Raw genomic sequence first — 24,381 nt, forward strand, 5'->3', positions numbered from 1 at the left:
GGTTCTAGCTGTGAAGCTAACCAGTACTGTGCAATATCAGTGGTTGTTAGGTTTTATGTCATGACATTAAGTCCCTTCAGCTTATGTTTTTAAAGAGATTTTAATGATTTTTATAACCGACTTTAGTTTGTGAACTAATGTTACTTTAAGTCTTTTTCAGTTAATTTCGTTGGTCTTCTAGTGAGTTTTTTATTTATTTTTTTAAATGTTTTTATTATTTCCAAAACAGAAGTATCCAATCATGATCAGAATATGAAGGCAAACAGGTACTCATTTAACGACAACACACCCTGGTCGCACCCAGGTACAAGTGACATAGCCATAGTCAAGAGATATTGTGTACCGTTCTGCAATATAATAGTACCAACTGTCAACAGGATCGTTGATAAGCAAACATATTAGTAACAGCCAGTTATCAATGAGAATCATGGGAGAGACACCTGTGCCACACACTTAAGAATACGAAACAAACCTTTCCCCCCTCCATTTTATCCCTCCCCCGGCGTATCATACATAACAAAATGTATGGCAACAGCAAAGTGTAGCACAAAGGAACACAATACAGGTATACTGCAGCCAGTATCCGGGAATTCTGCAGCGTCAGAGGCAGATGTGGTCAGGGATACAATAGGTACAGGCAGCCAGTTATTGAATACACATTGGTCAGGGCAAAACAGCCGGCTCTCCAACCGTGGGGTCTGCATCCAGATCAACGTCTGGCACTTTCAGCAAGACTACTAATGCTTCCAAAGCCCTTGCTGCCTCCAAAGCTTTCTCGCTATTTGCTCGGTTAGCCAGCTGTAATCTAACGGTGCCTTCACATTCCGCCCATTTAAGGAGGTCAGCCTTCCATCTCTGAACACTTGGGCCCCTCTTGGATTTCCAATGTGCTGTAATGTCTCTTTTAGCCAAGAGAAGGCCCAAGTCCAAAAACTTATTAGTGATCTTGTTCTTAGATGTATGGGGCAACCAGTGCAGCAGACAAAGGCCTATAGTGGGCTCTACTTCTCTCTCAGTAATGTTGCACAATAGCGTAACCACCTCTTCCCAATATGTCCCAAGCTGGGGGCAGTCCCACACCATGTGATTGAAATCCGCACCCTCCGAGTTGCATCGCGGGCACATTGCTGTATCCGTGCCGAAGTATTTATTAATTTTTGTCAGGTGAGGTACGCCCTGTGCAGTATAAAAAAGTGCACCAGTTGGAAACGGGCATTTCTAGAGCTTTTCCACGCCCGTTCAACTAGCTCAGCCCACACTTTCTCGGGAATCTCTTCACCGAAGTCCTCCTCCCACTTCTGTCGCAGTCCCAGCAACGTAGTCAGTGCCTCGTGCGTCATACGCCTATATAGGCAGGTAACTGCCTTAAAGGTTCCCGCCGCTAATACTACGTACTGGCAGACCATTGAGGTTTGCGGTTCAGACAACCCTTCTCTCCAATGCTTTTGGATGGCCGCAACAAGGGCCGAGTGGAACAAAGTCATGCGAAGCAGGTCTTACCTGTTCTGCAATGTACCGAAGGGAGGCAAGGTGTTATCCTCATATAGGTCCCCTAGTGTATACAGACCCTTCTCCTTCCAGTCGGTCAGCGCAGTCCAGTGGCCCGCATGCGACAGAGCAGTGCACATGGCCAAAAAGGTCTCAGGGGCATGAGGACGCGCCATCTGCGCTCTCTTCTGACTCCTGTTCCAGCAAAGCCGAAACATCCGTAACTCGCTAGTAAGTGCCTTGAGCCGCAGCAGCAGTTGTAAAATAATTTGGGAGAGTAGCTGCCCAGGGGCCTGTCCTCCTTCCCGTTCACCGGGCCCTCGAAATTCCAACGCTACTGCTTGGGTAAGCCACTGTAATTGGGCTGCCAAGTAGTATGTCTCAAAGTCTGGAACCGCCAGTACACCTTCGGTCTCATTAGTGTTTCCAGCACCACCCTCCGTGTGCCAGCAGCCCAGAGAAACCCCATAATCATCTATTGAAGCTGTTTAAAAATCGATGCAGGTATCCAGACTGGCAGGGTTCTAAAATAGTACAGCAGCCTGGGGAGGGCCACCATCTTAAGGAGGGCCACTCGGCCAGCCACTGAGAGAGACAGGGTTCCCCAAAGTTCAAGGTTGCTTTTAAGGCCCCGGATGGCTCTACCCACATTACCCTCCAGTAAGTCAGTCTGCGTATGATAGATTTGTGTCCCCAGATACGGCAGGCAACGGTATTCCTACTGCACCCCATCTCTAATTAGAGGGCCACCAGCCAATGGGGCAGCGGGGAATAGGCAAGACTTTGCCCAATTCACCTTAAGTCCAGCAACAGCATCAAGGTCATGAAGTAAATGCTTTGCTCCACCGTATTTACTAAAAACATGAGTAGATCATCGTCGTAAAGCTCGATGTAATGGGTTTGACCATGTACACAAAGCCCCGGATACCGCAGCTCCGTCCTGGCCTGGGCCGCTAGGGCCTCTATGGCCAGGGCAATTAACAGAGGGGAGAGCGGGCAGCCCTGCCTCGTCCCACAGCTCACAGCGCAGGCATCTGAGATCAGTCCGCCCGTTTTAATCCGAGGAGTGGAATGCTTGTATAATAATGCCGTCCAGGCTACAAAAGAATCCCCCAAGCCAAAACTGCGCATGACTTTAAATAAATAAATAAATAAGGCCATTCTAGACTGTCGAATGCTTTCTCTATATCAACCAATAAAATGGCAGCGGATGCTTTCGGGTAATTGTCAGCTTCTAATATATGAATCTGGTGTCTCACATTTATGGCTGTGTTCCTTGTCGGGATAAATCCCGCCTGATCCCTTTGTACTAAGTAGACCCTGTGTGGGAGCAGCCGGGTTGCTAAGATCCAACTTAAAATCTTATAATCAGTAGTAAGCATGGACAGCGGGCGATAAGCGGTCCTATCAGAATGCGGTTTCCCTGGCTTCTGCAGTGGAATAATAATGGCTTTGTGAGTGGTTATCCCGCGCGCTTTGCCTCATTATAAAGTATCAGTAACTTAGGAGCCAGAAGATCAATGTAGGTCAGTTAAAACTCAATCGGCAGGCCATCTGTCCCAGGGGTCTTTTTCCGCGCCGTATGTTTGATTGCTCCCCAAACTTCTCCAATTGTTATATCTTGGCCTAGCAGCTCCGCATGTGTCCTATTGAGTTTTGGAAGATCAGCTTCAGCTAGAAACTCCCCAAGGACATCATCATTCAGCGTCACCTTTCTCTGATAGAGATCCGTATAATAAGCAATTATTATCATTATTCCCCTGCTGGGTACAGCAAATTTCCCCCGTTGGACTATACAATTCTAATATGACCCCTAGAGGGGTTGGCTAAGCAAGCCAACAACGCCCTGGATTTATCACGCTCTTTATGCGCTAAGTATTTTTTATAATCAAAACAGCGCCGCCTCCCTCGCCTCCAGCAAGGTTGGTCTTCTATTGATGTACTCTGGCCCCAGACTGCATTGGCATTCTATTAGGCTCACAGACCAGGTGGTGCCCAATACTCTGTTGTCACCACCCACTGGGCATGGGCATGACCCCACATGGCAAATGACCAATACCCCAACATCCAGTACTCTGTTAGAAGGCTGGTTGTTATGCACTGTAGACAACATTGGCACAGCAACTCTTAAAATGTGTTCAGACACAGGTTCCCGTGGATCTGCCCTCTGCGGTATCTTGACCATTTTCCATTTTTCTTCTGTAAAGTCTTCACATTTTCTCTCCCATTCCACCACCTTCACTATTTAGCTATTTGGAACTTGGTGGCTCTATTATCCCTAATGCTCAAGCCCTCCAAAGCAGGTCGATTATACTTACTGCCCTCTGCGGCACCGGTATCTCAGCCATTTCCCATCAACTTTGTGTCAAAGATCCTAACATTTCTGCTTCTGCTAAAATGTATGCCTGCTTCATTGTGCAATGGGACTTTAATCACTACCACTGCTGCCAACTCTCTGTACTCCGGGTAAAATAAATACCAGCTTCGCCCTTTCATTCCATTCCTCTGAGCAAAAACGTTCATAAATTCTTGTGAGCAATAAACTTCATTACTGTAGCAATCTGCGTCTGGGCCATTATTCTACCACCAAATGACAAGATCTTTGCCTCAAGTACTCCGAGCAGTTTAATTAGTACATTGCAAAGTCATCCCAACATCACCAGGTTGACTTGTTCTCTGCAGAAAAACCGGGCTCTTTACAAGCTATTTACACTATTTAAAATACTCATGTTTTATTACCTTTCTTCTACACTTACCCACTATATATCCTTCCAAAAAGCTTTAATCTGCCAAACGGAACGTTCTGATTGCCCCTGAACCTCCATTTGTTTCGAGATGCTAGTCCTACCTGCTTAGCCCTATCCACAAGAACTTGTGTCAGAACATCTCCTGGCAATGGAGGACAAACGCAACATCTAACAGCCTCACACACTGAACACACAGTTTTCAGGCAACTTCCCATTCTTTAGTATGTTGGCTTCTTTCACACTGTGTGTGTATGCATTTAGGAAGGCTTTCATTTGATTGTTTTGTATAAATCTACAGATTAGACTGTATGTCATTGCTTGCAACTACAACTATCTTGAACTACTCTTATTCCTTAATCTCAACCTGGATTTTTGTAAACCACCCACCAAATGAAGATGCAATGTGCTATTTTACTGTTCTGTTGTAAACATTTCTGTTCAAACTTTTATGCCGCTAATAGATAAGTTTGGAGCAACCCAGCCATGGTCTAAATGACTACGAAAGCCGGGTACACACATTTGCGTACCTTTTTAACATGCATTGACTTACATCCCGCCCTCACTTTTTATTTGTTGCTGCGCTTGCCACTTACTTTTCCTCCGTTTCTATTGGTTGATTCATACTATCTCCTGTACTTTCCTGTGTGTTTCTCTTATCAGTTTCCCATGGCCAAGTACTCCTTTTCATCCGCCTTGGTTGGGGGAACTTCTTTTATTTAGATTTCCCTGTACAGCATTTACTGTTTATTTTTCCTTATTTTATTTTTTTGTCCAACATCTTTTATTTAATGTCCTTGTGCCAGCACACATTTCAAACATGCTTGTTTTTTAAAGCCAGGCAATTAAGTAATACTGTCCAGCATCATAAGATGTGGAACCGAATCCTAGACTTAAACCATTTGTTCCTTATTTCCGAAGTCAGCTTTCTGCCCGTAATGCCACATCCTTCTGCCCCCTCCCTCCTACTCCTCCCCTCAAGTTGAACATAAAAAGTACAGGCTTTCTCTTGGTTTTGAAAATAGATTTCTGTGCGCACATTGCCTTTAATTAGAATGCCAATAAAACATATATTTTATACAGTTCAGAAAGCTTAGTTGTACAAGAGCGTTTTAGTATGGTAAGTTACACAGTATTGTTTTATGATTCTTTTTAAAACTGGCTGTGAGAACATTATATTGAATGTGTTATACTGAAAGTGTGCTTGTATTGAACACCGTTTCCTGAAAAGAACGAAGAGATCCTTTTTTAAATTTATTTATAAACTTTGTATTCATTTTACAGCATCTAGGATCCATTACAGCTAATATCCTGTACCCAATATACTGTCATGTCATGAACATTTTAAAACAAACGCAGTCTTTGCTTCCCCCCGCCCTCCCAGTGCAACTCAGTTGTGATAACTTCGTAGATTAACGCTAAATACTAGACATATGTGCATGATGAGGTGGCCTCGCTTTATACAGACAACATTCTTCCCAGTTTTACAGTCTGACCTCTGGGTGGCAGTCAATGCATCTCTACATATCAATGCATATCAGTGCACACGTCGTACCGTTGTACCATTGATCATTCAACCACATTTCCACAGTTCAATGTCACCCTTCCCTCGCGCAAATCCTGGAGCATTTGGCTCCACGCCCGTATCTCATCCTGTAGTTTCTCATCTAGTCTAATTTGTTTAATTCTGACCTCCTCTGCTACTGCAAGACATCCTGCAGCCACTCCCCGTGGCTCGCGGGAACGCTTTCAGTCATTTGATAGCAATTCACCTCGTTGCAAGCAATAGCCCCAACATTAAGAATTTACAGCTAAGTTTATTTTTTACAGAGGGGGGGAAAAGGCCCAGTAATACGTCCCAGGGGGTACCGTCAAACTCACAACTGGCGTCTCTCTTTAAAGTCGTCAGGACCTCCCTCCTGACGGGTGCTATGTCTACACAATACTATACCATATGTAAAAAAGTCAGGTGCTGGTGTTCCACATCGTGGACACCCATCTGATCTCGTAGGGTAGATAGCGTATAAGGTCTTGGGAGTAAGGTACAGTCTATGCACGTAATCCGAATCGCCCTGTATAAGTGTGTGATCAGTATCAGATCCGGCCCCCAACCATGTCCAACAGTCTGTTAAATGTCTGAGAGGGTGCAGGTTCCTCCAGGAAACTAGGCCAGAGCCTGCGGGCTTTGGTTGACATTTTGCTATACTGTATGTACTGTCCTGTACCCAGTGCAAATGAATCTTCTGCATCTTCCCGGGTGAGAAAGTGGCCCCCGAAGTATAGATAGCCCAGTACATCACATCCTCCATCCTTCAATTTGCTCATCAACATAGTGTTCTCTATGTCTGCAAAGGGTTTGAGTGGCCATATTGGCATATCTCTAAGAACAAAGAGATCATTGTGCGCAGCGAGAAAAAGTATTATGATGTCAGCGGAGTCCGGGTTGCAAATGTGATCCTGAACCGAGCTCTACCCAAAGTCACGGCGATCCGACTCTGAAGGCAGCCCCAGCGAAATGAGGAGAGGAAAGCCATTTGTACAGCCCTGGCTCAGGCCAAAAGCCTATCTCTCTTCTTTAGCATTACTAAGCTAATTTTCTGCTGGCTAACAGTTCGACTTTTTCACCGCTTGAATATGGTGAGCAGTGCTTGACTCAGCTTCTCGGGTGTTGGTACCTTTCCTTTGTTTCTAAAACCTCCCGCCTCCCTGTTGTTTTTCCCACCCCCTTCTTCTGCTCTCTATTGTGTTTACCACTCTCCTGTCTCTCAAACCCCCTGCACTGTGTTTTTCTTTTTACAGAGTGGTTGAGGGATAATGTACTTACAGGGGCTTTCAGCCAGCCCTCTTTATCCATTGGTCCAGGGCGGCCTCTCCGTGAGAGTGGAGGAGCGTCGCCCCGCCACCTTAATTGCCCCCAAATGCCAGAGAGTTGAAAAATAAAATGGTAATAAAGTTCTGTTCTTACCATGTTATTTTTCATCCTCCCGAACAGAGGGTCTGGACGGGGGGGAGTTTGCTCAGTCAGCAGCAGGGAGGAGGGTGGGCTGCCTGGACACTTTTCAAAGTGCGCATGTCCCTTTGGCCTGCCGCCTTACGATGGCCAGCCAGACATGCGCACTTAGAAAGCTCTAACCCAGCTGTCTTAACACAGCTGGGTTAGAGCGAGTGCAGAGCTCCAGTGTCCTCGGGAGCAGCGAGAGAGGCTGCTCTCTCCAATCCTGCGGCTTCTCTCATGCTGATGAGAGCAGCGCCAGGTTTGGTTAAGGCAGTTGACTGGGCCCCGTGTCAGACTGCAGCAGCAGGAGGAGGCGTGCAGAGAAGGTTGTGTTCAAGGTAAGTAATCTCTTTTTTTTCCTTTTTTACCCCACCACCTATTTGCCCACCCCACTACTCCTCATAGATGCCAACAGCGACTGCATTGGTCTGTTGTCATTTACATATTTCTTCCACCCACTACAGCATGCAGCATGGGGCAGCCATTGGCTAACTTCACTGTGACTGACCTCATTCTGCTCTCTTACAAGGAGCACATCCACACACAAAGTAGTTGCCATCCGTGCCAGAGCCTGCTATGGCAATGTGTGGTTTTTGAGACTAAAATATATTTCTGCTTTTGGTCAGTGTTTTTGTGTTTTTTATTTCGGCAAAAGACCCAATACCTCTCCAAACAAAAACGTTTTACAAAATCCATTGCAAAGGCAAAAGGTTGGTGCCAATGTCAGATCTATTGGCTTTGCCAATGGTGGTTGTTACCAGTGAATCAGGCAATGGAAGGTGAACATGCTTGAGTCTCATTGTGGTTTTTGTTAATACTATAGCGATAATGTGGCAGTAAGAAAACTGTTTTATGTATGCAATGTCAACATTGCATTTTTCCTAAATAAAAAAAACACAGGCAAAATATTGATGGAAAAACTCGACCTCTGCAACATTTTCAATTAAGGCGGTAGAGTGTGACATTATTTTCAATGTTTTTTTAACATGCGGTGTCTTCCTGTTTGATTAGACTTACAGAATTTGAAGACACGCCTACCAGCCAACTGACCATTGACGAGTTTCTGAAAGTAGATTTGGAACAGGAATGTGACCCCCCATCATTCACAGCTGGTCAGAGGAAAATCCGAATTCAGCAGGTGATTATAATTAATATGTTGTAATTAATTGCCTTTAAACTGCTTTGTAACAAATGGACCCTCTGCTGGAACCTTAATTGTAGCTCCCGTTTTACATTTTTGATGCCAATCTCTTAAAGTTCAGCCAAGCAGTAGATGGCCTTTACACTAAACAATGCTCCTAATCTAACTCTGGCACTAGAGCAATATCTCGCCAGGTACCAGTCTTTCCTCAATACCCCTGCTTTCTACAAAGGCACTGATACGAATCTCTTCAAAGAATACCATTGCCCCACCAACAAGGAAACGCCTTTGTCTTCCAGCACCCTAACAACAGAAACATACTGCCCCGCTCATTCACCTATGCATGTATCCTTAAATTATCTTTAACTTTCTTACGTACATCGACCTGTTCTGCCCACCCTCCGTCTCCCGCTTTATACCCAACACGGTTCTTTCCCTATCTGCACTTGCTGTTTTTAAAAACCAATACCAAGTCACATACCACTGTCGTTTTTATTTAAAAAAGTACTGGTCTTTTTTTCCCCTTTGATTTAGATTTGTACATTTTTCTGTGGTTCTCTTACTGTTAAGATGGATAGGATTACATTATCTTCACCTTAGGTACAGATGCTCTATTCATGCATCAGCTACACGGGCTTGTTAAATGGTAAAATGTATTTTTCAGTGTTGTAGTTTGACATCATTGAGTGGATTATAACTGGGAAAGGTATGGTCCCGATCCACCTTGGTGAGGAGGCAGTCCTTGAGATGACTGATATCTCCTCTAGAAGAGACCTTTTGGCAGAGCTGTGTGAAATCTACTCCTGTCCTTGCCAACCAGTAGGACCCTATGTAAATGTTAAGATTACTATTGAGAGGACGGAGCAGTCTGCAGATATCACAGGTGAAGGGGATTGTCTGGCACTTGTAGAACTCATCTCGACTAAGTGGGCTTTGTCTTTCGGGTGGAATACTAAACATCGAAGGACGAATGAGTCGATGCCCATTTGAAGTGTGAAAGTGCAAGTTGGGTACGGTGGTCTGGTATTATTGATTTATAATTATTTGTATTATGTGGCCATGTACTAAAGATTATGCATACACCATCACAGAAAGCATTGTCAAAGCTACTCCTAGTATGGAGTATGGGCTGCTTCCTTCCCATACTCCGCTATGTGGTACTCTGCTACTTACTAATGTACTGAAAACTGCTTCAAAAGTAGTTCATTCAAAGTTTTGCCTGCTGGTACCAAAGACACATATTTGCATGAGACAAGCCTCCCTCATTCCTCCACCCGTTAGTGTTCCCAAACTAGTTCCCTTTTTTCTACCAAATGATGTGGTGCCAGAACTTGGTTCTCTTGTGTTCAGCAAATTCTTAGCGGCCACCCCAACTCTTGTACACCCCATGATATTTAACAGACGGCCTACTATACCCTTTGATTTACTATTTTGGGACTCAACTGCTCAGCCGTGTTCCAGGAAGACTTTGCACACCCTACTATTGGCCTCGTACTAATGACCACACTGTGTCACCCCATCTGGTGCTTTCACGTACCTTTGAATATTACTTACTTAGGAGCCAACAAAATAAATATTTTCTTCAAAGTTCAATAAAATAAAAACACGACTTCTACACATTTACCAAGCCTTGAAATAAGACGGAACACGTGTTGGTTTTAGCATTCTTAGAGCATTAACTCGTAACCTGATGGTGACGCAGAATAAAAGGTTTCACAGCAAGAAATTTGCGGTTATGGACTATTCGATGGTAAGCGTTACTTAAATATAATTTGCTTGGTGTGCTCCAGTATCTCTCCTCAAATACAGTAGAGAGCTGAAGCCTCACTGTGAAAGCTAGTATCACATCCGTTAGGAAGCACCACCCTCAAACCATACTTGGTTCTCTATACTGTAAACCCTTACTTTTTTTTGTTGGGTCTGCAACAAATGTGTAACCACTGCTACCTGTTGTTAAACACTGTAAGATTGAGGCAGTCTATGTAGATTGAGGCAGTCTGTTTTATGCACCATGTTGCAGGTCTGTCATAGAAACTGATAAAGCAAGTCTCCACCCTTGGATGTGATTTTGACATCCAAGTCTGATTTCTCTACCGAAACTATCATTGGCAGAGTACAGACACAGTCCAGGCCTGACTAGGAATGTCCTCTGAAAAAAGGCACAGATAGCCTCTTCTAGTGTTCAGTCGCTTCTGATGGATACTTCTGACTGCAGATTACTCACCTCAGAATACTCTCCCCAGGCTTGGTCCGGAAACGTTTCCTAGCAGAGCTCCTGCTTGGAGCTCAGTGGCTCGGTAGAAATCTGCATTGGCTCCGTACTAATTTGAAAGTGACATTGCCTAGCTGCAAATAAGTGCCACCTCTGTGTGCCGATGTCCGTTCCTTTCTTTTCGCGCCTTCCGATGTGAATCCGGAGCTCTGCTCTGAATTTTGTCATTGTTCTGATGACTTTTGAAAATGAATTCCAGTGTGTGAGATGAAACTATTTTGCCACCCAAAACTGTAGGCTTTAACCCATACCACAACTGCAGAAAACAGATGTTGTCAACGACCTGTACAAAGTGTGTCTGGTGCCTGGACTTTGACCACACCTCGAAGCCTTAAGATAGATGTGTCCTCATGCACCTGAAGGTGATCCAGGACCGGGAGGTCAAGGTGCACTACCAGCGTTGAAAGGGGATTCGGCACTGATATCGATGTCTCACACAAGCCAGGCTCTGGCTAGATCGCGACTGATAGCTTGCTACGAGATTACAAAAGTGCAACCAGTTGTCATAATCCCAGACTCTGACACGGTGCATTAAACAGGGTGTATACGCCAGCAGAGACTCCAATATCTTTTCAGGTCTGATTCAGATCAAGGGACTACCAAGGATATATAGATGATGATGATAAGGATGGATTTCTCCCTCTGACTGCACAAGTGATACATTTTCCATGGGTTTGCAAGAGACCGGTAGCACCTCTTCTGATGCCACTTGGGCCACCAGTGGAAGAAAGCACCCCCGTCTGGTCCAGAAGGCAGATGAGGTTCTGGATTTGCAGCTGCCCTCAGTTGAGTTGAGACCAAAACAAACTCATAGGAGTTTTACAGCCTGGGCCAGCTACTTCTGAGCCTTTGTTCCTTTTTAACAAGGCCCTCACTGATGCTTCGATCCCACTGCTGCATTTTGTCCAGATGTGTGAATGTGCTCCACAGGTTTTTCGGCAATCTACAGTCCTCCCTCATGGATATGACTTTCGATGGGTCACGTCTTTTCAATGAAAAGGCAGACTCTGCACTGGAGCGCTTTAAAGAAAGTAGAACCGCAGAGCTCCCCTTGGTTCTGTTGACCTCTGCCCAGCAGTGTCCAGACCAGTTCAAAACGTTCAGAGGCTGACGTAAAGACAGTCTTCCCAGCCAGTACAGTAGTCACCCCAGTACTTTTCAGGGTGTGGGCATGCATCTGGCAGGCAGTGAGTGGGCCAGCAGAGGCATTAGTCCAGTCCTCCTGTTCCTGTTTCCTTTGCTGCAACAGCCACCAAATCACTTTAGTTGGGCCTTAGTGGTGCATGCCCACCCAGTTGGGGGCAGGATTAATCTTTTTCTCCCAGAGTAGTGTTACATTACATTGGATAAGTGGGTCTTACAGATCATTCAACATGGCTATGACCTTTCATTTCTTATTGCCACTATTTAATGTATCCCCCTCCCCTCGATTTGAGCGAATTTCAGGGAAGCACAGGTTCATTCTGCTGCACAATAAGCAAGTGTTACTCCAAGGGTGCTATTGAGAGGGTACCTGATTCGGAATAAGAAGAGGGCTGTTACTCTTTTTGTTACCATATGCCAATGAAGGGTGGGCGTCTCCCGACCATTTTGGACCTTCTGCCTCTAACTGCCTCCCTACGGAAGGGCAACTTCAAAATGCTTGTGTTGGCCCAGTTCCTCTCTGCTCTGTTCCCAGGTGACTGGATGGTGTTCTTTGACCAGCGTTCTTTTATATACCCGTCCTGCAGTCCCACAGACATTATCTGTGGTTAAAGGTATGCCACAACCATTTTCAGTTAGATGTGCTTCACTTCAGCCTCACCAGAGCCCCTCGGGTGTTCACAAAAGTGATGGCAGTGGTTGCTGTCCTCCTTTGGAGGGCAAAAATACTCTATTTCCCCTCCCTTGATATCTGGCTGTTGAAGGTGCGCTCACCACAGTCAGTTATAGACTACCTCCTGATGATGGTAAACCTTGTGGCATCATTGAGGTGCACTGCCACATTCGCACCTGACTCCTTTCCAGACACTTCTATTCTTTGTAGCTATCCTGTACACAATGTTGTTGCGGGCCTTCTCCACTGCAACAAGTTTGAAACTGGCGGACTATGATCCTGATGTTTCAGCCTCTATTGTGGATCTTGGTGAGAGCAGATCTGAGGCTTCTTGGTCTCTTAGCGTCCTGCATCCTCCTTGTACAGAAACATATCAGCCAATAACGAAATCCTCTGTAAGATCAGGCAGTTGCATTATTGTTCCTGTGAAGTTACCAGGATCCTGAGATGCGTCCTGTCCCAGAGTACGTGATCCTGCCAACGTCACTGCCAGTCAGGATCTTGAATTGCAAGAGTTTGCACCAGTCTTCTAGGTACAGCTACAAAACTCTTAGTAGTCTGTCAATAATCCATTCCCTCAGGACTCAGTCCCTTCTGGATTTCCACGAGTCAGAAATCACAAAGATCTGCACAAGGCCAGGTGCTGCCATGCCGTCACAATCAATATGTTGTAAGTGCTGTAGATTAAAGCTCTGACAGTCTGCCAATCAATGTGAGTATTTATGGCCTTATGGCCTTATGGCATCCACAGCTCCTCCCCATAAGCCGTTCCTAGCCATTGAAGCCTATGTAGAGAAACTGACTTGTAGCATCTGGAGAGAGTTGCTTTCTGATTCATCAGTATCAGTCACTGAACCATATGTATTGAGCGCCCAACAACAATCCAGTTTCTGTAGCCAGGAACCATACAGCAGCCTGTGGTTAAGTGGTCCAATCTCTTAGGGCAAGGCGTCATCCTCTCAAGAGGCCAAAAGTCTCAAGATATGGGAAGAAAATGTACCAGACTGGGGGTCTGATCCTCGGATAAACCAGTTCTAATGTGTTTCATGCGAGACAGGAAGCTTAGAGGCTCTGGAATCCTTACCAGACCTCCTTTTTGATAGTAAGAACTTGTATGATCTTTCAGCTGATGAGGTTTGTTAACAGTGGATAACCGGCATGCTTGCTCTCAAATCACTATTTTGCCGGCCATCCATGTATTCTGACTAGACATCCTTCTCTCTTTCAGCCACAAAGGCACTTCCAGGCTTTTGAAGTTAGTGTATCCTTTAACCCCTTCAGTGCCCATGACGAGCTGGACTCGTCATGGGCTGCGGTGGCGCTGTGCCCATGACGAGTCCAGCTCGTCATGAACTCCGCCCGCTAATACAAAGCGCGGCACTGGGCGGGGAAAGGGGCGGGCATGCAAGGGGTTAAATTCTTATCCTTGCTAGGAACCTGCTCTTCCTACTTGAGTACCAACCACCTGCCAAAGAGCAAAGACGAGAGTAAAGAATAAGTCTGTTGTCCTAAGCCTAAGCAAATGTGAAAGTCTAAATGATTTCTCCTTGACCCTCCACCATAATGTGCTGCTTCTCAGGAGGCTAGCCTATTCTTGTGAGGGGAAAAAAAGGCTTTGGTGCAACAACAATCATTGGACTCAGATACCCAGTGATACACCACTCTTCTCAGAGAAGCAGAATGATGCTCCTGAGCTGCCACAGTCATCCTAATGCATGCCACCTCTGTCTCAGCAGAATGCTGGCAGGCTTTGTTAAGTGGGTTTGCTTGACACTTGCTTCCAAGGTTTTATCAAGCAGGACCTCAAAGTACTTCTGACTCAAGGTGGGAAATCAATACACAATTACAGGATGTTGCATTTCAGTGTCATTGTTGTGCTCTGGATCTTTACAAAGATCCAGACTGCAGTAGCAGTTCTATGCCTGCAGAAGATTTAAATGCTACCCCTGCTTGGAATACTGTTTCAGTGCCAAGGGACAGAGCGGAGGCCAGTCTTAGCATGACTTTCAGCACCCGAGACAATCTTAAGATCTCTGCGAACTTCTCCAAATTCTCCTTTGGTGTCTTCCAAGATAATTCTGTCCATTGGGGCAGTTTTAGGCTCTCATATCATAAAAGCTTGCTCTCGTAAATAGAGGGTAGTAGCCATCAGCCAGATGATTAACTGCTTCATGAACAAGACTGTAGCGGTCTTGTGGTTGCATAGACTTCTCAGACTACAGGTACAATGCAAAGTGTTGTACCCATTCCATGCTCCACATAGGTTCCCTGCAGCTTCATCTTGTGGAAAGTTGGAAGCAGCTTCTGGATGTCATGCTCACCCCAGGTTTTCAATCCTTGCTAACAGCCTTGGGATGTTGGTTTGCCCCTCCGGCCTGCTACATTAACAAGAAGAGGATACAAACAACTTACCAGATGTGAGTGGTGCTCACTGCAGATGACTGTGTTACAGCAGTGTGGTAAAAGTAGGATTGGTCCTCCCAGGTAAATATACTCGATCTGAAGGCAGTATTTCTAGTACTGTAGGTCTTACTATCATTGGTGAGATAGACTGGTGATGATTTACTCCGGCAACATGGGCCAGCAGTGGGCAGCTACTTCAAACACCTCTGTTGCTGGTAGTAGACCAGGAGGAATGTAGTGTACAGCACATTGTAGGGACACACAAGAGCAGACGGCCTGAGTATGCATGGCACATGGTGGAGGATGAGGACTGCTTCCCCTGGCAATGGAAGCGTATTACCCGTCTGTCTGTGGCTGGATGGTGGAGACCCAGACACTAAAATGAGGACAATAGACGAATGGAGCACCTTAGAAATTTCATGAAGACTTTTGTTATGAAGGGGGAGCTGATGAGTGCTTCCTTGGACCCGTCAGTTGGTTGATGGTAGGGCTGAAGGGTGGGACTGCACCTTTGGTTGTGCAAGGTGAGGAAGTTTCTAAGTCAGCCCTTTCCTTTTACCTACATCGGATTACTGTTTCAGAGAGGTTGATGACAGCCCTGTGCAGACAATACACACTTTAATTAATCAGTAGGTTTGTAGTGTGCTGCTGGTCACCAGTGAGGGTATCCAGACGCTGGCATGGGCTAGTTGATTAGCCAGGCCTTTGGGGACTTTAGAAACTCTGAAAGGAATGGGGAGGTCCATAGATAAAAGGGTAGCTCGTTCCGTGTCTTCACTGCTAGGTAGGCGAAGGAGCAACCTCAGCATCTCCTACATTGGATGCGGGGGCGAGGGTTAGAGAAAGGGACGTGGAGGTGTCTGGTGGACTGTTGGAAGTTCAGGCGTTGGTTCAAGTAGGCGGATCCACAGTTGTGTAGGGCCTTGGTTGCATGCATGGATCAGGAGCTTGAACTGTCATCTTTTCTGTACACTGTGCCAGTGGAGTTCCCTGAGGTAGGAGGTGATGTGGGTTCATCTAGGGAGATGCAGGGCTAGTCTGGCTGTGGCGTTCTGTATGGTCTGTAGTTGGGGGAGGTGAGCTACGATCCCTGCATTGAGAGATTTGCCGTAGTCTAGTCTGCTGGAGATGAGGGCCTGGGTTATGGTGTGTCTTGAGATTTGTGGTAGCTATTTGTATGTCTTACAAAGCATGCAGATGATGAAGAAGCAGGAGGAGGAGACAGAGTTGACCTGAACCATCATGGTTAGCTTCTTGTCCAGAATGATACCTAGGTTCCTAGCGTGGTCAGTGGGGATAGGAGTAGATCCGAGTTCTGAGGGCCACCAGGATGCATCCCATGGGGAGCTTTGGTTTCCAAAAATCAGCACCCCGGTCTTGTCCGAATTGAGCTTCAGGCAGTTGTCCTTCATCCAGCTGGTGACATCTGTCATGCAGTTGTGGAAGCTGGTCTTGGTGGTGTCTCCGGAGAGGGAGAGGATGAGTTGTGTGTCATTGGAGTAGGATATGATGATGAGTCTGAGGGTTTTGAAGATGCTGGCCAGAGGTGTTATGGAAGTGTTGAAGAGGTTGGGGCTGAGCGAGGAATCTTGGGGTACTCCACAGATGATTTCCTTGTGTTCAGAGGTCAAGGAGGGGTAGGTGGACTTTTCGTATTCTCCCAGTGAGGAAAGAGCCAATCCATCTGAGAACGGCTTCTTGGATGCCTATGTTGTGCAGCCTTGTGACGAGTGTGTGGTGGAAGCCTGTATCTAAGGCTGCCAAGAGGATTAGAGCTGCAGTCCCTCCTCGGTTGAGTAGGGTTTGGATGTTGTCTTTAGCAGAAATTAGGGCTGTCTCGGTGCTGTGGTTGCTACGGAATCCGAATTGAGAGGAGTCCAGTAGGAGGTTTTGTTCCAGATGTGTGGAGAGTTGTTGGTTGATGGCTTTTTCTAATACTTTAGCCAGGAATGGGAGCAGGGAGATTGGTCAGTAGTTGTTGAGTAAGCTGTGGTATGCTTATGGTTTCTCTAGTAGGACCTTGCCTTCTGCATGTTTCCAGTCCTCAGAGAAAGGTGGCTTTGGCAATTAAGGTGTTGAATAAGGTGGTGATTATGTGACTGATTCTGGCTTCGCCTAGGTTGAAGATGTGGTGAGGGCATGGTTCGGTTGGGGCCCCCGAGTGGACCGAGTTCATGATGGAGGTGGTGTCCTGTGGGGTGAGCTGGCTCCATTTGGTGTCTGATGTCTGTGGTGGTCGAGGGGTTGCTGTGTTGCTTGAAGAAGCTGGTGGCTTTGGGCAGGGGTTTGAAGTTTCTCTGGATGTTGGTGATCTTGTCATGGAAGAAGTTTGCGAGGTTATTGCAGAGTTCCTGTGAGGGGGAAATGTTGTTTGTTGCAGCACTTCAATATGCCTGTGTTGTGGAAACTCTGGTTTAGAGACAGCCTAGTGCTACCTGCTTTGAGAAGTTCTATAGACAATGGCTGTATCTAGAGAGCAGCCTGAAGAGGATACTTGAAGGAGGTACACACCAAGTGGGTTCTGAACATTTAGAATGGGATCCACATTCTCAATGTGAAAGGTGTATGAAAGCAGGACCCAAACCAACACACTTTGCTCCAGTTCCAAGTTTTTCATGACCAAGGAAGGGAGTGCTCTGCAGCGTACTCCAAAGGCTGCTGCGTGACCAGTGCTTGTATTTGCCTCACAGACAGGCACCCAGAGCTGAGGGGACATCACCTTTGGTGGTTTACACTTTCTGGTGGAAGAGTCGGGTCTGTCTAGTGCCTAAAAACCCGCCTGCCTGGTGAAAGAGGGAAGGAGTCTGTTTTGCTCTGCAGGAAAGGACACTGTCCACCAGGAGAAGCCTGCGTGTTCCTGGATGGCGGGGCTCACGTAGAAAGCAGACTGACTTAGAGCAAAGTGAGGAATAACCAATGCTGCAGAGGGTTCCCCAATCTCTTAGAATGTTCCTGATGGGAAACACAAAAAGCTTAAGTGAATACAACGGCCTGCTTGGGAATGCAACTGTCTTGTGGATGGTGACCGCACAGTCTGGGCTGCAACTGCTGTATTTATTGTCAGCCTGGTCAGAGCCCAAACCTGTTTCTTCCGCATCGACCAACAGCCCGAGGAGGTCTGCATCCATTTTACAAGCTGAACAGGGCTGCAGCGGACAGGGCGAATGTGTTATTGCCAGGGCTGCCGATCAATTCCGGATTCAACCTCGTTGGCGGTGTGAAAGAGACCCAGCTGCACCAGGCAACTTCCGAGGACTCCCTCTAAGTATTGTAGTCCTCCACCTTCTGTGAAGCCTAGACTGCTGGATCGGCGATAGTTGAGAGTGAGAGACTGAGATTAACTTTCGACCCACTACACCACCGGGGTAAGAACAAACAATACACATGAACTGATAGCGCATTTGACTTGTGCAGTGCCAGAATCTGCTCCTGAGAATGGTTTGTGGTGTTCCAGAACTGCTAGTGGGACAAGCTTATCAAGGGTCACTCGGTAGGGACTTAGCACGAGGAGGAATTAGAAAGTGCAGTGCCACAGGGGAAAACTGTGACCGGGATCTGCGTTCCGAATTGAATTGTGTATTATTTGTTACTGCTCCGAGTTAAAAAGTACTTTTTCTAAAAAAGACCAGCACTGGCCTGGACTTATTTTGTCTGTTGGATGAGTGTATTGCGTTATGACCGACCTCCCCCCCCCCCCCCCACTCCCCGCTACCTCTGTGAGAAGCCTCTCTCTCTCTCTCTCTCTCACACTCTCTCTCACACTCTCTCTCTCACACACTCTCTCTCACACTCTCTCTCTCTCTCACACTCTCTTTGCACTTGACCCGGTTTGCAGAACCATAGTAGGACCGACTCCAGTGGAAAATGACCTCGGTCACTGGTGGGGCCCCAGTAGCCCCTGAAGTGCCCTGTGGTGCTCTCACCACCCCCGAATGGAATACGACACCCAGTTACTCAGTCTGTAGTCTCTTTCCTGTTAGCAGTGCCCTCCTGCTGACCCCTTGGTCATCGGCCAAAGCAGATGAGTCTCAATAAAAGCAGATAAGAGTCGGGAATGCATTCAAGGTACATGCACAAAGGTCTGAATTAACCGGTTTTAAAGCAGTTTCTGATCTAGGGTGAGTACATGGTTAATTGTGAGAAAGAACGTGAGTATCAAACGTGATAAAGTTTACTCATATATGTTCTAGTTATTTGCATAGATTGATTGATTCATTTAATGTCATTGTTTTCAGAAGTTGGCGGTGTCACTGTGATGCACACTTATGGTACAAAATTAGATTATTTATTTTGCCTTCCTGTACCATCTGAGTATGATGGTTGCAGTTCAACAGGGCACATATATTTTTCATGTGCATTTATATTCTGAGGTGTTTCAGTTCAATGGCTTTCATTATGAAAACAGTAGGGCTCCCCTTAAACTGCTCCTCACACTATGGTTCCTTTTTTCCCCCTTTCCCCAGCTCCCTCTACGCTCTGCTGACCTTCCCTGTGGCCTCTGTAGCAGTTATCCCGCACAGTAGCATGCTTTCCTCCTCACTCCCTCTGCATGGCCATCTACATGCCCGAGTTTCTTTTCCGCACGCTTTGCATCCCTCACCCTTGCATTTTCCAACCTATGCATTGGCGCACGTGCACCAGAGACCTGGGCCACATACCTCTCACTCTCCGTATCTTTTGTATCGCTCTCTCTTCCACCCTTGACACGCCCTAGGAGTAGAGTGCTATCCATCCGCAACGCGCTTCAGTGCCTTGTCAGGGGCAGGAAGGGCAATTTAAATGCAAATAGAAAATAATGCCATACAGTCCTGTACGTCCTCGAAGTAATGGCCTTGAAGTATGGCAGCTAAGATGCTGAAGCTCCTCGCATATGCAGGCAATAAATAGCTGGGCCAGTTTTGTGCCCGTAAAATAAGTGTAATGCTTAAAATACATGTCTGCATGTTTTTACAGAAAATTGGGAGGAAACGCCTGGCAAGTCGTGCGTGAGAAAAATTCCCCTAACGAAAAAAAACTCTAAGCTGGAGAAAATGTATCTGAGAGATGTTTTAAAAAGTATACTTAAACTCCACGCATAGCAAAGCTGTTATTTCTGCCAAACATATTTCGGCGTCGTTTAGAACTCAGCATAACCCTAATACGCATGTGCATTAGTGATGAATTACTATGTGCGTATAAAGGCTATTATAATAATAAATAGATCACAAGCAAATGGGAAATTCTTAACTTCACCCTTCAGCAAGAACATACTAACAGAATCTGGAAACCCCCGCGCTTAAACCAACTGGTTAATGGAATTACATTTACACATTACGGCTGAACAGTGGTTTTTCAAACGTTCCCTTGGGCATATATGCGGAGGCTCAACACAGCCACCTACCTGCCGGAGGGGGGAGGGAGGAGAGAGAGGGACTTGGGGATAATAGAAGGAAAGCAAGGAGGGGCCCTCCCGTCCCCCGCCGCGAATGTACTCAATTATACAACCCCTGGTTTTCCTTCAGGTACGCCAGACATGCGACCTCTGGGCGAAGGGCCTGGGAATGGAGGCCGTTCCCAAACTCTGTTTGCCAGTGTGTGTGAAATGTTTCCCTGTCAGCACCATCTGTTCCTTCCTCTTTTAATCTTCCACGCCCGCCATTTCCCCTTCCCTGATTGCAGGAAAGGCACAGCGCGGGTAAGCCGGCGGCTTTGACGCGCAGGCGGGGCGATTACGTAAGAGGCCGAGTTATTAAAGCAGCATACGCTGAAGTATAACACGTGTATCCCGGTTAATGCACAGCGGCGCGCTTATAATATTCCTTTTTTGTTTCAGCTGGAGCAGGAGTTGGCTAAAAAGCTTGATGAAGTCGCAGGTAAAAGCACCATCCATCCGAATCAGTAACACCAGCGCACACTAAGGACAAAGAACTGTGCATTAATATTGTTGTTTTACTTTTAATAGGCGAAATAACATGTTATCAAGATGAAATAGAGAACGAGCTGGAAAATAGTAGACCAAAGCCGAAAGGGTTTTATGCTTCGTATAGTAAAGATGGTAGGTATTCTGATTCCAGTGCATCTGTCGTAGGCTTCTTCCAAACTTTATTTCAACACACGAGGGCAGTTCCCATGCTTCTGCAAAAGTTGCTTTATTGACCTATTTACAAATATTTCATCATGTTTAATTTGTGTTGCTTACGAAATGGGGTCAACGTTTGTTTCCAATTGTTTCAAATGTGTTATGTATTTAAGTTTTTTTTATTTTTTTGATTTTATCAAAGATTTGTGCACTATTTAATGCTGCGTTGTTTCGCTGCGTTACTTACTCTGTTTAGTGATGCTGCCCACCCTACGACCACAGTTGTTTCCTGCACAGCAGTTGGATCTGGAACCTGTGCTTAGCTATTAATTGTGCCACGGGTGCAGTGGCACCAGTGCAAACCACTGTTTGGGACCACTGCACCCCAGTTTCAGCAGTCTTTTCATATCTAAGCGTTACAACAAACAAATGATGGACGGAATGCTGACAATGCATACATTCTCCCCCAGTCAAGAGATCTGGGTTAAATCCATCGTTCTTTTGCCCACTACACCACCCCAGTTTAGACATGGCCATATGCAAATCAGTCTTGACCCTGTGCCTCATGGGAACAGTCCAGCCCGAACTGCCAAGCCATGTCTTCCCTGGACCGGAATCAAGCATCCTAGGACCGGTTTCTGGCTATCAGCTGTCATCAGCCAGGATAGCTTGACTCCAGTGGCGTAGTGAGCACGGGTCCCACGCCTGGGAATACCCTTCCCACTTAGGGCGAAAAGCGTTACAACAAACAAATGATGGACGGAATGCTGACAATGCATACATACTCCCCCAGTCAAGTGATCTGGGTTAAATCCATCGTTCTTTTGCCCACTACACCACCCCAGTTTAGACATGGCCATATGCAAATCAGTCTTGACCCTGTGCCTCATGGGAACAGTCCAGCCCGAACTGCCAAGCCATGTCTTCCCTGGACCTTTTCATATCTAGCCAGCATTTCCTTTGCTTCAATTAGTGCCCTTGTCCCCTACTTGTTGTGCCACTGTGGGGTGCATTAGGATTAAAGCGAGGTGTCCTCCCTGCACGTGTCATTTTTCTGTACTTTGGACAGTGAAAGGTAGTGCAATTTAAGTTCGTTTTTCCTTTGAAAGGCTTCATATTTCTTTATGAAAGGAGACATTTAAAAGACACATTTTTTAGATTTTTTTAAGGAACTAATTGTTGTACATGTTGCTAACTATATAATATTTCTTCGCAACCTTCCGGCAAGTATTACCAACCAGTGGCGGCTGGTGACATTTGAAAGTGGTGAGCGTCAAACAATTGTGGTACAGCACTGTAGCTAGCTAGCTAGCGAGCGAGCCTGAACCCCCTACTGGAGGTTATGGGAGAATTTTGCCCCCTAGAAAATTTTGAAAAAAAAAGTGGGCAAATGGTGCATTTTCAAGCAAATTTGAGAAAGCAGGAAGGCTAACAAAGCAATTGTGAATCTGTTCTAACAAAGACAGTGACTGCAGAAGGTACAATTCCATAACAGAGAAAGGATGTGTGTAAGGCACTTTGGCTATAAGTGCACCCCAGACTGTTAGGTGCAAAAACAGTTCCTTTTTGTAGAAGGGAGATTAAGTCATTAACATCAGAAAAGGCCCTTGCACACATGCAGGGCTGTTGCACTGTCACGTTTTTGCATACTTAACCAGGTAGCACCCTTTACCTACTACTTCACAAAGCATCAACCCTTCAACAGTAATGCACACAGCGCCAGAGCAGGCACTCGGCACTACTCCGCCCTGTTTTACACAGCGAGTATGGAAATATGCAACTCTCGCTGCTTCACAGATCAGGGGACACCTAAAACTAATGCACACAGGAGGACCAAGGCATTCACTTCAATGTTTTCTATGCACACTGACGGGTCTTTATCGAGCTCTCCATTTTTGCTCTCACCCTCAGATTAAAAATAATAAATCTTAACTCTGCAGCAGCACCACCCTTCACCGACCTTTCACGTAACTTCAAAGAGACTCGTTATAGTTCTTTCAGTCTCACCATTTCAGAACTGAAGCATTTTCAACATGCTATACTACAAGCCATGGTTGTTGCTTATTTATGTTATGCAACTAACAACCAGTGACAAAGGCAATAAATAATCAGGGCTTGTTGTAGGTGTAATGTTACTTGCTGTATCATTTATATCTGGATCTAATGACTGAAGTAGCAAAATACCAGTCGGGAGGTACAGAGTCAAAAAGCTTTATTTCGACAAAATTATATCATAAAAGCATTGGTATGCAGACATATAAAATGCAATACATCAAAAGAATGGGAAAAACTTAATGACGCCAAGGTACAAAGTATGACAATTAAAAAAAATGTACGTTTAAAAGTCAATTTGGAATATATTCATCAAAACATTTATGCAATAAAAACATGTTAAAAAAGAACTCATTGTTATAAATGTAAACATTTGGCCCTAATGTACTAAGACCACCCGAGGAATTTTGCCACACCACAAACTAGCACTGGGCTGGTGTCGGAACGTAATATTCTCAGTGCAACCCGGTAGTTCGACGTGCCCAGCAATCGACATACAGGTCCCAACCATCGACTTCTTGGATTTTTGTAGGCTGGGCATTCGAACATGATGTGTGCCGTATTTTCCACCAGCCCACTACAGCTCAGGCAAGTGGACGGAGTTTGATGGGGTGGCTTCCATTTGCTCATATACTCGCGAGTTGGCAGTTTATCGAATCTAAATTGGATGTACAGTGATCTGTCTCTGGGCTTCTGTACAAAATCCAAATACGGCTCGAAGCGGACGGCCTGTTTATGCATAAAGAAAGCTTCGGTCAGGCTGCCTAGATTGGGACTACTAGATTCCTGAATGTCTATCCATGTCCAATAAGCTTTCTTCAAGACTGTCTTGCTCAGGGGTGCACCTTGCTCCCAAACTTCACTAAGGCCTAGCGACAAGAGAGACTTCTTAATACAGCGTAACCAAGTGATTTTGTGGGACCCCGGGGAATTTATTATTTCTCTTAAACCCTCAGTATATTTTGCTAATTCAGGGGTACGCCATAATGGAGCAGAAAAAGAGCAGGGGACGTAATCTTGCCATGTCTTTTATCGTACGTCTACCCAAATCTCTAAAAAGGGGCTTGAGTGGGGTTCCCCTTGGGAGTGAAACCAACTCTCTCATAAATTTATTTTCTGACCTGGAGATGTCCTCGAGATTGTCGAAGCCCCAAAGTTCGGCTCCATACAGCGCCGAACCTACAGCTTTAGCCTGATAAATCACCAACGCGGGAGCGATTGGTCTGCTAAGCGAGGTACGATGTTCTTTGCTAATTGTTCCCGCTGCCCGTTTATGATTTAGCAGCATTTTGTCAATATGGGGTCTCCAGCTCAATCTATCGGAGATTCTTATACCAAGATAGTCAAATGTTTTGACAAGCTCCAGAGGTACACCATCAAGCTTAAGAGTGACATTAGATGGTTTTCGGGAG

At 45.8% G+C, this 24,381-nt stretch overlaps 1 protein-coding gene across 2 annotated transcripts in view; it reads left to right on the plus strand.

Annotated features, from left to right (window-relative positions):
- The window catches only part of BRF1 (BRF1 general transcription factor IIIB subunit), a 1,136,639-nt gene that overhangs the window by 721,476 nt on the left and 390,782 nt on the right, over positions 1-24,381 (plus strand). For both annotated transcript variants that reach the window (XM_085626219.1, XM_085626218.1), the window contains exons 8-10: positions 8,239-8,365; positions 20,672-20,711; positions 20,801-20,893. In XM_085626219.1, coding sequence (XP_085482345.1) covers positions 8,239-8,365; positions 20,672-20,711; positions 20,801-20,893 — 260 coding nt within the window. The remainder of the gene's footprint in view (positions 1-8,238; positions 8,366-20,671; positions 20,712-20,800; positions 20,894-24,381) is intronic.

This window comes from Triturus cristatus, chromosome 9, assembly GCF_964204655.1.
Source record: "Triturus cristatus chromosome 9, aTriCri1.1, whole genome shotgun sequence".
Taxonomy (NCBI): domain Eukaryota; kingdom Metazoa; phylum Chordata; class Amphibia; order Caudata; family Salamandridae; genus Triturus; species Triturus cristatus.